The sequence below is a fragment of the Amblyraja radiata genome, chromosome 33, assembly GCF_010909765.2.
Source record: "Amblyraja radiata isolate CabotCenter1 chromosome 33, sAmbRad1.1.pri, whole genome shotgun sequence".
NCBI lineage: Eukaryota > Metazoa > Chordata > Chondrichthyes > Rajiformes > Rajidae > Amblyraja > Amblyraja radiata.
Window position 1 is genome coordinate 11,796,020 of NC_045988.1, and position 16,437 is coordinate 11,812,456.

The 16,437-nt window shown below is 41.3% G+C and overlaps 1 protein-coding gene across 1 annotated transcript in view; it reads right to left on the minus strand.

Moving 5' to 3' along the window:
- Positions 1-16,103, minus strand: part of hoatz (HOATZ cilia and flagella associated protein) — a 29,013-nt gene extending 12,910 nt beyond the window's left edge. The window contains exons 1-3 of the mRNA XM_033049808.1: positions 15,745-16,103; positions 15,462-15,500; positions 9,786-9,856 (exon numbers count right to left, since the gene is read on the minus strand). Coding sequence (XP_032905699.1) covers positions 9,786-9,856; positions 15,462-15,500; positions 15,745-16,096 — 462 coding nt within the window. The 5' untranslated portion in view covers positions 16,097-16,103. The remainder of the gene's footprint in view (positions 1-9,785; positions 9,857-15,461; positions 15,501-15,744) is intronic.
- Positions 16,104-16,437: the final 334 nt, after the last annotated feature.

The following is a 16,437-nucleotide window of genomic DNA, read 5'->3' on the forward strand; positions in this document are numbered from 1 at the left end:
GCAAGCTGAGCAGGGTCCATGGTCAAGTTTACACCCCAGTATGTTCAATTTGAAATGTCTTTAATTTGTCCTGCAAAGGCAGGCAGAAAGTGCATTATGAAAATAATGTAAATATAAAGCTGGCATCAGGTCATTTCTAGAGGCAAACACTGGACAGTGCATGTTTGAGGTCGCCCATTGGTCCTGGGCAATATCCCTATGCTAACAGTTATAGAAGAGTACACATTTTTGAAGTTTACTCATCTAAATCAAGCCCCAAAAATGCACATACCAGAATGTATGCCAAGTTGTATTGGACATCAGATGATCCTTCTGATGAGAATCTATTTTCTTTCATGATTACTCATCTGTCTCTCAGTTTCAATCACATGAAACACTTGCAAAACTTTACCAAATGCATATTATGAAGGGAGAAAATAAAACTAATATCATTTTTACCAATCACTTGCAACTCCGGGCATTTAAATATATGGTCCTTCACCAACACGAATTCAGCACAGTATCACACAGATATTCATTTCCATCCTCCACCTTTCAAACCATTTCAAATATAACCACCAAGGCCATGTAAATTGGTTTCTTCAGCCTCTGTTATTCTATGTAATTTTAAGTTGAGCTCCGCGTTGTGAGATTCCTTGACTGCATCGTGCAAGTGGCGAGGATCCTCCATGCCGAGGTGGGTCACTTGGTTCACACATAAAATGTTTTGCTTTTGAAAGCATAAAATGAAAGTTTACATTTAGTGTTCTCCTAAAATCAATGGAATTCATAAAAAAGTGTTATTTTTGAATATTTCACTATAAATCTTTTTCATGGGACAATATTTTACAGTTCAGTTGCACCGTGGAAGTTGTAAATCGATTGTCCATATTGTCATGAAATTTGAGAAATGAAATAATTATTTCACCAAAAATGGTGACCTAACTCCTAATCAGATTGCTATGGAAGATGTAATGGATGCTAATGGACGATACGCAGTGTATTGCCTTATTAATCAGAAGCACAGTACTGCTGACGAGGGTGCTTCTAGTGTCGGCAAGCTGCAAGTCTCAGCAGCTTTTTACATTCATGCAGGAAGATTGCTTGTGCCTGGCACCATTCCCAGAAGAAGGGAGCTTTTCTGCAAATGAGGCACTGTAGTGTTAAAAAGCAGTTACTTCTTTCAGGATGTAAATATATTTATAGCACATTTTTGAATTCCAAAATTTTCTTTTACTTGAAAGATATTACCAAAAACAAATTTACATCATTCTACAATTTAAAGAATAAAAACATTGGATTAATATTATTATTTTCAAATATTTCCTTAGAGTTGTTATTAAAACGGCTTCTACCATCATATCCTTTTTCTTAATCACTTTGATACCAGACTGCAGAGAGCCAAGGCAGGCCTGTTGTCAATACAGCTTCATTTAAATATTGAACAAATTGAGGTGATGTGGATTGGTGCTTATAGCTAGCATCCACTATTGCTACTAAACAGATATGTGGTCCATGCTCCTGGGATCTCCCTACCTTTATTCCATTAGAGATACTGCTTCCTCCCCTGCACATCTGTTGCAACTGTCTGCAGTCTTTCCAACCCCATCTTTTGTTTCTATACATATCCTATTACCATCACGTTTGCCTTGCAGCATCTTTTGCCCTATCACAGATTCTCCCACTGATTCGCTTAAAAGCTAACAACTTTCGGTGCCAGTTAATTCAGTAAGCGGAATGTAAACTCTATTTACCTCTATCGCCTAACTGGATTTCTTGAGGATTTGCAGGAATTTGGGTTTTTTAATTTAGAATGCCACGCATCTACAATATTTAGACTCTACTAGACTAAGTGGGCCCCTTTGGGTCCCAGCTTCACACGGGAGGGCTGGTCCCCCAACGCAATATTCCACCTCTCCACAATTCCAATATACACACTCACACACATACACATACCCTCCACCTCACACACACATACACACACCCTCCACCTCACACACACACACATACACACAATCTCCACCTCACACACACACACATACACTCACACATACACTCACTCACACACACTCACTCAAACACACACAAACACACATAAACTCACAAACACACACTCACTCACTTGCTCACACACTCACACATTCACACTCACACATTCACACACACTCACACATCCACTCACATACACACAGACTCACACATACATTCACACACATACACTCACACACATACACTCACACATACACACACTCATACATACACTCATACACACACACACACTCACACACACATACTCTCACACACACACACTCAATCACACACACACACGCACACACACTCACGCACACACATACACTCACGCACACATGCACTCACGCACACATACTCACGCACACACACTCACGCACACACTCACACATACACTCACACACACATACACAGACTCACACACATACATACACTCACACACTCACACACATTGACTCACACACTATATATATGACAGTAAACTTTCTTGAATCTACTCACACAGCTGAGCGCAGCCTCTCCACTGTGGGGCTTCCGCAGTCAGCGGCACTTCCGCAATCAGCATGACCTCTGCACTTACCAGAAATTACGCAATCAGCGCGACCTCTGCACTCAACGGAAATTACGTAATCAGCGCGACCTGTCCACTTACTCCAGCATTTTGTGTCTACCTTTGATTTAAACCAGCATCTGCAGTTCTTTCCTACACTAATGTAAAATGTTCTCCTCTTTGGCTTGAATGTATATCCCCTCAGACCTCGTCATTGTGGTGAAGCCTTTCCATGGCCACCATAATTCTGTTGGAAATTAGAAATTTATGAGATAGTTAAGAAGTCGGAAAGCGCACATTCCTTTATTGCTCAGGCAGGGGTCATGCAATAATTATAGAAAATACGAGTTGGCTTTAGAATTGGAGTTCTGAAAGGATGTTATAATATTACAGTGGATGCAGAAGAAAGTTATGAGGATCTTACGTCAGAGAACCGTAGTTATAAAGACAGAATTTGAATGTGTTTTATTGTCATTCAAACAAACAAAAGTTTGTACGAAATTTTGTTCCCTGCCGTCGTAACAGCAAAAAAAACAAACAAAACACACAAAGTGCTGAAGTAACTCAGCGGGCCAGGCAGCATCTCTGGAGCAAAAGGATGGGTGACGTTTTAGGTCGGGACCCTTCTTCACACCGCACAATACCAAAGATTTATTTTTAAAATAGTAAATGAAGAATAATTCCAAACTGTACCAAATTTCACAACTTCTAATACTATAAATATTTGGGACAAACAGTGGCTGCCATTGATGGCAGATTCAGAAAATATTTCATGGGCAATAAATATCTCATTATAGAAGGAAGAGGTATTAGATATTTAAGACAGGGCTTTATGTGAGAATCCTACTTATGCTCACACAAGTTTATAATTTGTAGCCACAGGTATCTGGAAGAATGCCTAAATCCCATTTACAGTGGTTTTGTAGTTTATTTGGCACAAAGGTTAAAGTGACTAAGGTAGACCCAAGCTTCCAACACACACTCATCACTGATGTGGCAGCTAACACTATGGGACTAGAAATTGATTCACACAGCTCCCATCAAAATAAGCACTCTGCTGGTATAAATTGTGTTATTGCAGATAAAACCATTTTCTACCCATTTCTGGGCACATTTTAGATGAGAACTTCACATTCAGTGGATCTCATTGTTTCGATTGTGAAATTCAGTCAAATGACATAAATGCAGTGCCCAAGAGTCCCCATTAGAGATATTTCAACCACATTTATCTGAAAAAATATCTGTTCACTCACAAATCAACCAGCTTTTAGGAATGCCTATTGTTCAGAAACAGCACTATTTAAAAGATTAATTACAAACAAAGTACTTTCATAGCCAGACAGCTGCACAATTTTGTGCAGGCTGGCAACTTACTCTGCACATTGCTTACATTGAAGACTGAGACATTCTGAAGTCTGTAACAATGAGGATTTATCTAAACGACAAGCTCCTTTTGACAGATGGCATGGACCTGCAACAGAGGCTTCCCTGCAATACATTGCAAGTGTATATAAGGCTCACTAATGAAAACTCCATCCAGCCGGGAACATGGGTCCAATGTTCTTTTCTGCACTTCTCAAAGGAGCAATATTTACACAGAATACACTTCCACAAGTTATTGTTGCGAACTCCAATCTCGTAAAATTTAAAAAGAAAACAAACTCACACACAAGCCTAGATTGATCTCATATTTAAAATCAAAATGACCCATCTCAACTTCCTATCTAAAGATCATTCCAAGTGGTAGCTCTTGATATGTGCCACATCTTACCGTTTACTGATTGACACTGCATTAGGGAGGTTATTGACAAATTCTGTTCTAGAAGGGGAGGATTCATCTTTTTGTCTTTCAGCACATCGAATCAGGTTCCCACCGTTCAGTCTACTTAACAACTCACCTTCACCATTCCACATGTAAAGCCCTACTGTGTTTATGAGACCTGTGCCTGCTGTGTAGCTTCTAGTCCCTCACTGCTACCTTTGTGAGATGCACCAATATTGTGTGCAGGTCCTGAAACCTTCCAGAACAACAAGTTCAGAAGAAGGGAATGGAGCACTGACTGGGTGTGTGGTCGAGAGATACAGGAAAAGTGACAAATAAGGAGACGGTCACCACGAGGAGGAAAGACAGAGAGAGGAGAGAGATACGGCAGCTCTGCAGTGCAACAGTAGTAGAATCATTGGCAGAATACCAAAGACATGGTGGAGACACAAAGAGCCAGGAACAGTGGCTGGAAGTACAAGCAGAGGAGCAATGACAATAGATAGGTAAAGAGCAGAAGGGAGGTAGAAGAAATTTGTGTGCACACACAAGAGTTGTGTGTAAAGGTTTTGGCAGAGTATGATTGAAAGCAAGAGCTTAGAGGAATGAAGATGTCTTAAATTGCAAGGAAACATCTTGATAAATCTTATGAGATCATTAACACTATAGGAGATGTTGTTCCTAATTGAGACCTGCACAGTAAATTCCTGCTCGTGTCTTTTGCATCCAGTTCTGGTGTAAGATTGAGGCCGTAACAAACAGAGATATCCCCCTATGCGTGATATAGTTTCTCTCAATATCTGCAATTTCTCTGATTTCCTATGACTTAAATAGATTGTTGTTCCTTCCACACTCCTCTATCTAAATGCTAAACTTCCATGCAGCACTGTGGCAGTAGTCACCAGGAAGCTTGCGGCAGTTTAAGGAAGTGGCACACTGCCACCTCCTCAAGGCAAACGCTGGTAATGCCCATACACTGAAAAATGAATAAATACAAATAATGGCTCCCTAAAGTTGCGTGAAGTTAACATTATTCCCCTAATAATAGTTTGTATATTAATTCTTCTGCTGGATATTACACAATATAGACATTTCTTAAAAAAGAATGAACCACTGAAAAGTCCACTTGCTGGCAGTGGTGTACACTGGCCAATTTGGGCTATAATTTACCTTCAATTAAAAGCCTTCCAGCTCTTGCCGAAAGGACCTGGATTCTAGAGACTTACACCATTCCTCTCTATGCTGACAGCACAAGTGGTGAAAATAATAGAAGAAAAACGATCAGACTCCCAAACAAGATAAGTTTGGATAAAATAAAAAACAAGATAGAATGACGTTACAATTAGAAATCTGTTTATCCCTCCAATGCTATGTTCCTATATCTTGCTTGGATCGCATTCACGAGTGCAGAAGGGAAATGGTTTTGTTAGCAACTTGCCTACATCCATTTGTATTCCAATCAGCCAAACACTGAATAGCTAAGGCATAAACGGCCAGGGAAATAGTTGCTGGTAAATAGTATTCGTACTGGATAGTTGGAATGTATACAGTGTGTCGATGGGCCAGTTTCTCTATAGTACATGTCTGTGAATCATTTTTCCAGCATCTGTATATCCATAGGCAGCTTCCCTGAAGAGGATAATACAAAATTTTAAGAACAGCATGCAACAGATGCTTGAGAACAGACAATGATGACAGAAGAATCCAATAGAGTTCCTGCCATCTGCTTCCTGTGCACTGCTCAGCTCCTCTGTACATTGAGATATCCACATCTCATATTTTAGAATAGAGGGAAAAAACACTATCCTTTGCTCTCAAATGGAATAATTCCTGAAACTATTAATTCACAAAATAACCATACCTTAACTATTAAAATCAACAAAGGCAGTATTTGACCAATACTTGTTTCTGTTTTTAATTTGTTTCGCTTTGAATATTGCTTCATCCCATTCCCATGATTGAAGCCATAATCAAAGTAGACATACCAGAACCTCATCACAAAATGCCATTCTGTCAAGTTGTTCCACTTGACTTTCAGGTGAGAATAACAAATTCCTTGGCACCATTTTGAAGAGAACCAAGGGAGATCTTGCCAATATTTATAACTCAACCAACAACTCCACTGCAGATTATCCAGTCATCACCATGGCTATGTGGATACTTAGTGCGTGCAAATGGGTCATCATGCTTCTTGTATTACAGCAGTAACCTACTCTGCAAAAGCACTTTCTTTGGAAGAGGTCAATAAATGTTCTAGAACAAGATACATTTGTTCATTTGTATTTTTTTATTTTTACTATTACTTTTAGTTTATGAGGAACTATTACATCCTTGGTTTGTCGTTGTGGTCCTTCTGCCACAAAATGATTGTTTAAAATAAATACTATATCAACTAGAGAAAGCCCAAGGGCTGAAATCAGGAAGTCAACGTTTACAAACACTGCAACATTGGAATTTTATTTCAGTGAAGCCTGCTGGGTGGCTTGAAATCAGTGAAAAAATACTGGAGGATCATGAAATTTAACTCTTTCATTGCCTGGAGAATTACATTTTGGTGGGCTCAGCAATATAATTTAATAGTCCAACATACCACAGTTGAAATAAGCACAGGTAATGAAGTACTTAATGATCAGAAATAAATGTTCTGCCTCTTCTTTACTTTGTACAGTATTCCATTTTGGATCTTGCGCTTTTATTAAAGTAAGGACTTTCATTTGGTGTAAGCTTCTTCCAGATTGGATTATGAGAATAGGCTGGGTTCCTGCGTCATTCATTGTTCAACCAATGACCAATTTTACAACCCCTTTATCCTTAAGTTATCCAATGGTCAGATAGACAAAATAAGAACTTGAATTTTTGAGACCTGTGAATGTTCAAAGCACTTTACATTCAATTAATTACTTTTGAGGGATTGTGACCATTGTTACAATCCATCATCTGTCCACATTCCACAAATATTCATTGCAGCAGTTCCTTCACCAGAACGACTACAATCGGTTAAGGGGGTGCACCAACACCTGTTCAAGGGCTATTAGGGATGAGTAATAAATGTTGGCCTTACCAGTTATGCCCTACTTCCAAAAATAAATTTAAATAAAGCAATGAGAAAAAAAGATTTTGTTTTTATGGCTTTGAATGAGATACTTGCCAATAGTAGAGAACCCGAACTGACAAAAGAGGCTGCAGTTTAATATTCCTTTTGAAACAGCAGCATCTCAGAGAATGCAGCGACCCTCAGTGCCCAAAACATCACCCTAAATTATAACCTTAATAACTGAAACAGTACTGGTGTCTATGACCTTTGACTCAGAATCCCATGAAACTCTGCCAAACTAATATTTGAAAGTGAACAGGTTTTCTTGTTCTTAGTTTCACACATGATGTCATCTTTTAAGAGCAAAGAAACCCAATTTATTCTAATAGTAACTATCGACCAAACTAGGGTGAATCTCTATAGCCAGGAACCGAAACCAGCATTTGCATTTAATTGAACAAATGCTTATTCTGCCTCAGAACTGATGGAAGCACCAAAGGTTAAGAATTGGACCTTTAATGCAGTCAAACAGCACGATCAGAAGACCAGCACAATGCTTGTTGTTGCAATTAAATGTTAAATCAGCTCTCTTGAGTTATCCATTTAATGATTACCAATGAAATCCAATTATGTTTAATTAATTTAAGAAACACTTTGGATTAAATAGACAATCTCATCAAAATCCTCCTTAGTGTGATCATAAGCGAGCACCAGGCTATTCCTATTGATCCAAATTGACTTTTATGCAGCACGGATAATTTAATTCCTGTATTGCTGCAGTAGAGGATATATTAATTACCTTAAGCTTCCATACCATCAGCATAGTTTAAAATATGCAATGAGTACCCTGACACATTCTTCAGGCTGTGTGTTAAGAATCCAAAGGAAAGGCAAGAACTTCAAAGTATCTATGTAATAAGCTTCCAATAAACCAGTCATCTTGTCTCCTCACTCAGGGTCTGCATGTGCCACAGAATATGCATAATAATTGAGGAATGGAGTCAAAAATAATTTTGTGCCCGATTTTAAGATTACATGAAAAAAAGTGCTAATTCTAATTAAATGTTTTAAGTCTGGATATCATAATTGTACAGTGTTTTAGATTCAATCGAGAGCAGATGTCAGGAAGTGGTCTGCTTCCTAGTGTTTTGGGGATCTCAGGACCAGTTGGCAGCTTATGCGTTGGATGCCAGGTTGATAAATTTCTACAAGCAAGATATGAGTGTATTTCTAGCTGGAGTAAAATTTACATCAGAAAAAATTAAGCTGGTTTTCAAGTGAACTCCTGAACCAACATTGATCATCTAGGAGGAATAGAAAGGAATTTCCTGGATTTTCTTTTTTCCATTCTGGCCATGGTTTTTACCTTTCCTGGAAGATGCCACAGGTTTTGATGCGGGTGGAGAATTTATACATTATACATTTTCACCAATTATGGATAGATCATCGCATGTGACCTATCTTTTTTTTTAATTGAACTTAATAAAGAAAACTATTTAATTGACAACTGCTGGATATATGTACACACAAATAAGGAAAAGGGACCAAATAAAAATATTAATCACTTCTTTCAGCTGCACTGAAGAATTAAAGCTGGCTCGGAAGAAAAGCTCCATAAACTTACAGATGGATGACACACATTAAAACATAAACAAGATAACTGACAGGCTTCACACAAGGGCAGGGAGAAATGTCCTTGCAGGAACTGTTATTTTGTTCTAGTGGCCAATACAACCGTTAATCCCTGAAGATGAAAAGCCATATACAAAGAGGAAAGTTTGCTGATGGCTATGTTCTGTTCTCTCTTCTCCTCATCTCCGAATGAAATTTCTAATCGTCAAACGAAAATATATCGGTGACAGACTAAGTGCAGTCAAAGCACTTCTGTTTTACAGTTTCTCATATATTAGTACCACGCAGAAAAAAACAGACCAGTAGATGTAGTTACAAAGGGGAAAATGCTTGAATTTATATCATATTTTTTCTATTGTAAAATGTCCCAAAGAGCTTCAGAGAAGCATAACCAGACAAAAATTAAAACAGAGCCAAAAGAGAAGATACATGAAAGAGCAAGTTAATGATTTGTCAAACGCATAGGTTTTAAGCACACTCAAGCTCTTGGTGGTTAAAGTAAGTTATGGAAAGGTCATGGAAAAGATTTGAATGCAAGAATACTATTTTTTTTTAATGTTTTGGGTGACCTCAAGTTTATGAAGAGGAGCTATGAATGGAAGATGGGTGGTTTTCTCAGAAGTGCAATTGATGCTAATGAATATGAAATTATGGGCCCAAACCGCAACATCTAACTTCCTGTTAAGTAATGCATCAGTACAGAAATATATACCATCAGCTATAACTATTCAAGGCTGTAATAGCTGTGGTATATCATACAAATTGGGCCAAAAGATACTCCCACTACATCACATACTCACTTTCTCCAAATATCTTGCTTTTTCATCTTCTTTCTCATGCATGTAGGCTTCAATCAGTAGCTGCTTGGATTCTGAAAGGAGAGAGAATTGTTAGAAAGGGTTCATCACCATTATCTCATTCAGTATCTAAATATGTCAAAGCACTTGACAAATCATTACTCATTTTTTAATTCTGGTGATTACTAGAAACAATTATTTTGTTGGTGTAGGTTAAGGGAAAAAAATCTCATGATATTGAGACGGCTCATTTATGATTCGGAGGTGGTGAAGGGAGATTGTTGCCAGGCCAACAGAAGAACACATACATTTTTTCAGACAATACCAAACATCAAAACAATCAGGCAGAAATGTTGCTTAACATCTTATAAATACAATTCCTCCAACAACATCCCAGTTCCACGCTGGCATATCAATCTTAAGGGCCTGACCCCACAACCTACTAATAAGGAAAAAATGAGCTTAACAACCAATCCAAACTGACACATGAATATTCTACTTCAGATTGATAACGTGATCATAGGCACCATGTAATAATAGAATGAGATTACATGTACGATCTGTCACAAAATGATTTTTGGCCTGAATTGTTTTATACTGGGGATGAAGTCATGAGAGTTATGAGTGTTTAATTGTCATATGTACCAAAAACGCAACAATGACATTCTTAGCACATGCCAATTGTGCCAAATTGGATTACGATTCCATAAGCATTCTGTAACTACTTAAGATTCATAATTCAGAGTCTCGAAGCTCGAGGTTAGAAAAGTTTCGAATTGTGAAGCCAGAAGAAGGAATGTAGGGGAGGGATTCAGGGGAGGGGAGTTACGATGTGTGTGTGTGTGGCACAGGCGGGGGGGGGGGGGGGGGGGGGGGGGAGAAAAGGAAAAAGGAAATGGGGGGGGGGGGTGTTTGTGGAAGTTACCGAAAATTGGAGAATTCAATGTCAGTTGAATGAAGGAGCATGTCTAAAGAGCCTGAAAGGGGCCAAACCAAAATATCAACTGTCCATAGATACTGCCAAACCTGCCGGGTTCCTTCATCTGCTCTCCTTTTTATCTAAACTGCAGATTCCAGCATCTGGAGTTTCTCATGCCTCATTTTTGAATATTAAATTTTAGAGATAACAAAAAATAGTACGGGTCACAGCATGGGAAATTGCAACTTCACTTGCTTTTTGGAAAAGTTAAGTGGAAAATTCCAAGGATTTGCCATTCTGAAAATCCTGCTTCCAATTCAAAGCAGCAGCTATTAAGCCCAAAATCAGTTTAGTAATTATTGCACAGCGTTGTATACAACTTGGATTTCAGACTACACCCTCTGGTGGTGTTTTTGTCAAATTCACAATTTGGTGCCCAAACAGATTTCAAAAATACATGAATGGATATATGTTGTGAAATTTATAACTCCAAGAGTCTCCAGTTCTCATGGCATCTGTGCAGAGATTCTTCCAGGTTTCTTGTTAAGAATATAAAATAAATATTTGGCATCATGGAGGCCATCCTGACACAAGCAGATCTCTCAAAGTCAGTCTTGTAATTACCAAGACATGGGAAAAAGAATCAAGATTAAAAGAGAACTTGTTTTACCTGGTCTGCAGAAGAGACAGATGTTATAGAAATGAAGCAAGCAATTTTGGTGAGTGGCAGGGTCTGACGCATTAGACAAGTAAGCTTCAAGATGCAGGTATGACAAGGGAACAATATTGTCAATGGCAATAATTGTCATTATTACTTCAATCTTTTTAATGATTAGTTGCAAGGTGTTGTGCTGCTCATGACTTGACCTAGATAAAAATAAAAATTCCCATTCAGATACTGAGCTGCCAACTGTGTATGTTCTTCTGTTTGTTTTCTGACTCAATCAGCAATTTGAACTACACTTTACAATTAATATTTACCTAGAAACTGGATTGTAAAACATCTCTCTTTGACACAGCAACTGCACAAAACTTGATTTTATCTGATCATGCCAGCATTCATTTCTGGGTGAATTCATGAAATTGGACCAGGTACTTCGAGCACATCCACATGCCTGGCATTTTCCCTCTTTAGACATGCAGCTAATGACTTCACTATTCATGCAATACAATCTGTTCATAAATTGGAGCTCAATGCTCAAAACAAAACTATCATAGAAAATTAAAGTCAAGCTGTATCATGCGGATTCCTTTTTTCTTAAATCACACTCTTTCAATATTCAGGTTGTTTGGATCACAATAAGTAATTTGTATACAAATGCATAGTTCCAGGGAGCACACATCACACAGGAGGATGTCCAAATTGCTGAAAATTTCCCTATGATGACCCCAAGAAATGAATCCATGAGAGGTTGGGGGAGCAGGAGGGGTGGAACAAACAAGGGCTATTGCCTACATCTCTGGCTTCCTACGCCAGCTGTCAAACTACAACAGTTGAATGCAGCTACAAGTGTCATGCAAGTACTGGGATCATACAGAAAATGTCACAGGTGTCCAGAAGATAAACTTTTATTACCTGCAACATTCTGTGATTGCCTTGCTATATATGCTAAGTATGTATGCAGACTTCATGGTCATCTGCTCAATGCTACACAACCCCACCAATCAAGGATTTCCAGTGCTCCATGAAGGATCAAGGAGGTCTCATCAGCAGCAGGGCTCAAATATATTTCAAAGTTCACAGTATATCACAGACAGTATTTCTCTAGCATCTAAACTCTGTAACACTCATTCCACAAATGCCTCAGTAACTATTCTGCTGGTAGTACTCCATTATTCAAAGCAGCATAAAAGCCATGATTGATCACAGAGTGGATCAACAACTCTCAGTCCGGGGACATTTATTCGTGAACAGCCTATTCGCTCAAAGTCTTTAGAGCTACTACATCCGGGGTTCCCAAGCTTTTTCGTCCTGTTTACCCCCGACAACTTTAATAGCACATACAATATTATTTCACTTATTTATGAACAACTAATGATGAACTAGATACCGGTATACCAGAACCAAACACAGTCAGTCAATGAGAAAAAATATGTACAAATCCAGAATCAACAAATTTACCACCTGGGTAGGCAAAATTTAGCCCCTGGTGATAAATTTACCCCGGGTTGGGAACCCTTGCACTACATCCAACCAGGACCTCTCTGATGAACAAAATATCGACAGGCTCAGATTTTCCATTTCTATTATTATTAAAATGTGTGATTTTCTGCAGGAAGATGCAGACAGAACATTAATTGGCTACTGTAAATTGCCCTAGTGTATGAAGATTCAGGGGTAAGTTACAGGAAAAGGTGAGGAAATGGAATTGATAGGAAGGCTCTGAGAGCCAAATGGCTGTTTCTACATTGTAAGAAAATAATGAATCTCCAACCCCATGTGTCTGCGATGCTCTCTGTATGGAGACTTGATGCTCAACTTCCTCACCACAGAATTGTTCCAAGCTGTCAAGCAGGTGTATAGACTTGCCACCTGGATTGTGCTCATTGTACATCCTTACCGATTGGAGACTTGTTGTGCTGGAGGAAGAGAATGATGTTCCTCACCTGTTTTAAATAATGCAACATGTAAGGCGGAACAGTGGCAAATATGCTGCCTTACATCGCCAGGGACCCCGGTTCGATCCTGACTATGGGTGCTGTCTGTACGGAATTTGTACATTCTCCCTATGACCACATTTTTTTTTTCTCCGGGTGCTCCGGTTTCCTCCCACATTCTAAAGGTGTGCAGGTTTAGAGGTTATTTGGGTTCTGTAAATAGCCCTAAGTGTGTCGAATGTGGAGTGTCCAGTCTACACTAGATATTATGAGCAGTGCCCGTTCCAGGCAAGCCCCAGGATGCTGCTGGTCTCCAGCCATTGCCTTCTTTTGGACATGCAGGTCGACCTGCAAACCAACATCCCTCTCCTTGCCCGTCCACCTTTGTGCCCGAGGGGTGCGTCCCACAGTCGACCTTGAAGGTGCAGGAGGCCAGACCCCGGTTCACTCTCCTCGCCTACCGGTCTCGCTCCTCACATTCGTCAGCGCCGGCTCCATCCTCCAGGTCTCTGGTCCTCGAGGGATGAGCACGGGTCGGCTCAGCAGGCTCCCTCCTCCAGTCCAGGGTCCGTCAGGGTCTCCAAGCATGGGTCAGCTCAGCGGCTACCACCTGCAGACGGTGGTCCGCAGTCTTGCATTCGGCCGCGGAGGACTTACTTGGTGGCTCTGCCCTGAAGGTCATGGCACTCTGGGAGCTTCTGCCGTCGCGCGCGACGTCCGGGAACTTCTGGGAAAATATTGTTCTCAACATTGCAGTGCATCAGTTCCATAGACAAAGTCCAATGTTCACAATAGGATACAGGTGAATTGGACAGTACCTTAACTTATGGAAGTGTCATTTAGAAGCCTGATAACAGAGGGAAAAAACAGCAGTTACCGAGTCTGGTAGAGAGTGCTTTCAGGCTTCTGTACTTTCTGCCAGAGTGGAGCAGAGAGGAGGACTGAGGCAAGTCTTTGATTATGTTTAGTGCTTTTCTGAGGCAGAGTGAACTATAGAGGGAGTCAATGCTACAAAGTCTGGTCTATGTGACGGATTGGGCTACTTCTCTGGTGACAGTGCTCTGCAATTTCCTGTGGTCATATTCAGAACTTTCCCAAACCAAGCTGTGATGCAACCTGCAGAGGTTTGAAAGAGTTACTGGAGACATACAAATTTCCTCAGTCACCTCAGGAAGTAGAGGCATTGGTGTGCCTTCTTGGCTATGGCATCAATGTGTCGGTATAAACATCAAGGAAATTGAACCTCTTCCCCCCACCCCCAAGCCCTCCCCCACTTCGAGTCTTCCCTCTTGCTCAACAGGTGGTGTTCTGGCGAGAGGGAGACAAAGGGCACATCCTGATATGATACAAAGACAAAAATGGGACGTTGCACTCATCGAGTGTGCCCAAAACTGCCCTATGGTGGTGCAGCAACATAAATGATAAAAAGGCGTCTCCTGCGGACCAGTAAGGATGCAGTTAAGACAATAACAATGTAGATAGAGGAAGCAAGTTGTACATGGATGCTCATTAAAGTGACCATGAAATTTCCTTCTACATTGGTCCTGGAATGCAGGCCTTTTCACTACTGGTGGAGCCAAATGCTTATAACATCTACATGTATGGGCTACCATGGCGAGACTGCTCTAATCACCTAGCCTGACCACTCAAGACCTCCACACGGATATGCATTTTATGAACCAGGACGTTCAAATCCCTTTGACAAAATCTACAATTTCTTCACTGCAGTCTTATTTTCCCCTTAATAGCAATCTGTTGCTGCTGGCTGGCTACTATGGAGGACTGGATCCTCATAAATGTGATATTTAATTGCTTGGCAGGTGCACTATACTCAGTGTGCTTCATTGGGAATTCCTCGTCCCATTTCCATATTTAATGCTGATATAATGAGAATTGTCAATTCTCAATTGGACCAATTTTAGGATTGCTTCAGTGGTCCTACTTGGCATTACCACTAAGCACTAACACCAGAGGTCAGTGAAATTAAATTCCTGGACATGGCAGTCAGTTTGGGTGGTCAAAGCATACAGAACTCCAGGCTGCACATACACAACAGCAAAGTGGTGCGAAAGTATTTATGAGACACACTGAGGCTAATGACATAAATGAGAAACAGGCTTTATATACAAAAGGATAAGATCATTAAGGGTGCATATACTTACTGATGTCTGCCTCACTCGGATGACAGTGACAACATTGATCTGGAAAACCAAAAACATAAGCTATTTCAGGCAAGAGTTGAAACAGGGGAGTGAAGTGGGCGGTTGGGATGGATGGACCTCCGGCCCGACCCCATCTTCCTCCACACGCCCATCCCTTCCTCCTCTTAACCCCATCCCTTCGTCCTCCTTCTCATCCATCCCTGCATCCTCCCCTTCCTTAGTCCTCCCTGCATCCTCCCCTCTCTCCGCATTCCTTCGTCCTCCTCCCCTCCTCCTCCATCACCTTTGGAGGGCTTGCACCCTGCGGGCGGCGCCGCCTTCAGCCGCTGCTTGATGTCTCCAGACACCAGACGGGACTCGAGTGGCGGCTGCAGCGACAGCGAGCTCCAGAACACTTTGGCGTAGGCAACGTCCTCCGGCGAGGACCCGGCGAACACGGTGTAGAGGGAGCGAGAGTCGGCCTCGGCCTCGGCCCCCGGCTCCAGCTCCGGCTCCAGCTCCAGCTTGGGCCCGGCATCGGCCGGCAGCTGAACCTCGGCCATCGCTCGCCGCCGCTCCTCACCATGGCAACCCGGGGGCGCGCGCGGCCGCTCCTCACCATGGCAACCCGGGGGCGCGCAGTCGCTCCTCACCATGGCAACCCTGGGGCGCGCAGTCGCCCCTCACCATGGCAACCGTGGGGCGCGCAGTCGCTCCTCACCATTGGCAACTATGGCGGGCCGTTCCCGTGGCAACGGTCTCCCGTGGTGATGGCGTCCCGGGGCACGTGACCGGGGTACCCGGGCCGCTGTCTGGAGGCAGGAACTCACTGCAGATGGTGGTTGACACCAAAGAGTCGAAACGTCACATATTCCTTTTCTCCAGAGACGCTGTTTGATCCTCTGTGTTACTCCAACTCTTTATGTCTGTACTGGAGCCTCTGCCGTTTGTGCAAATGTCCAGTCTCTACCTCCATAGATCTGCACCGACGTTTCAA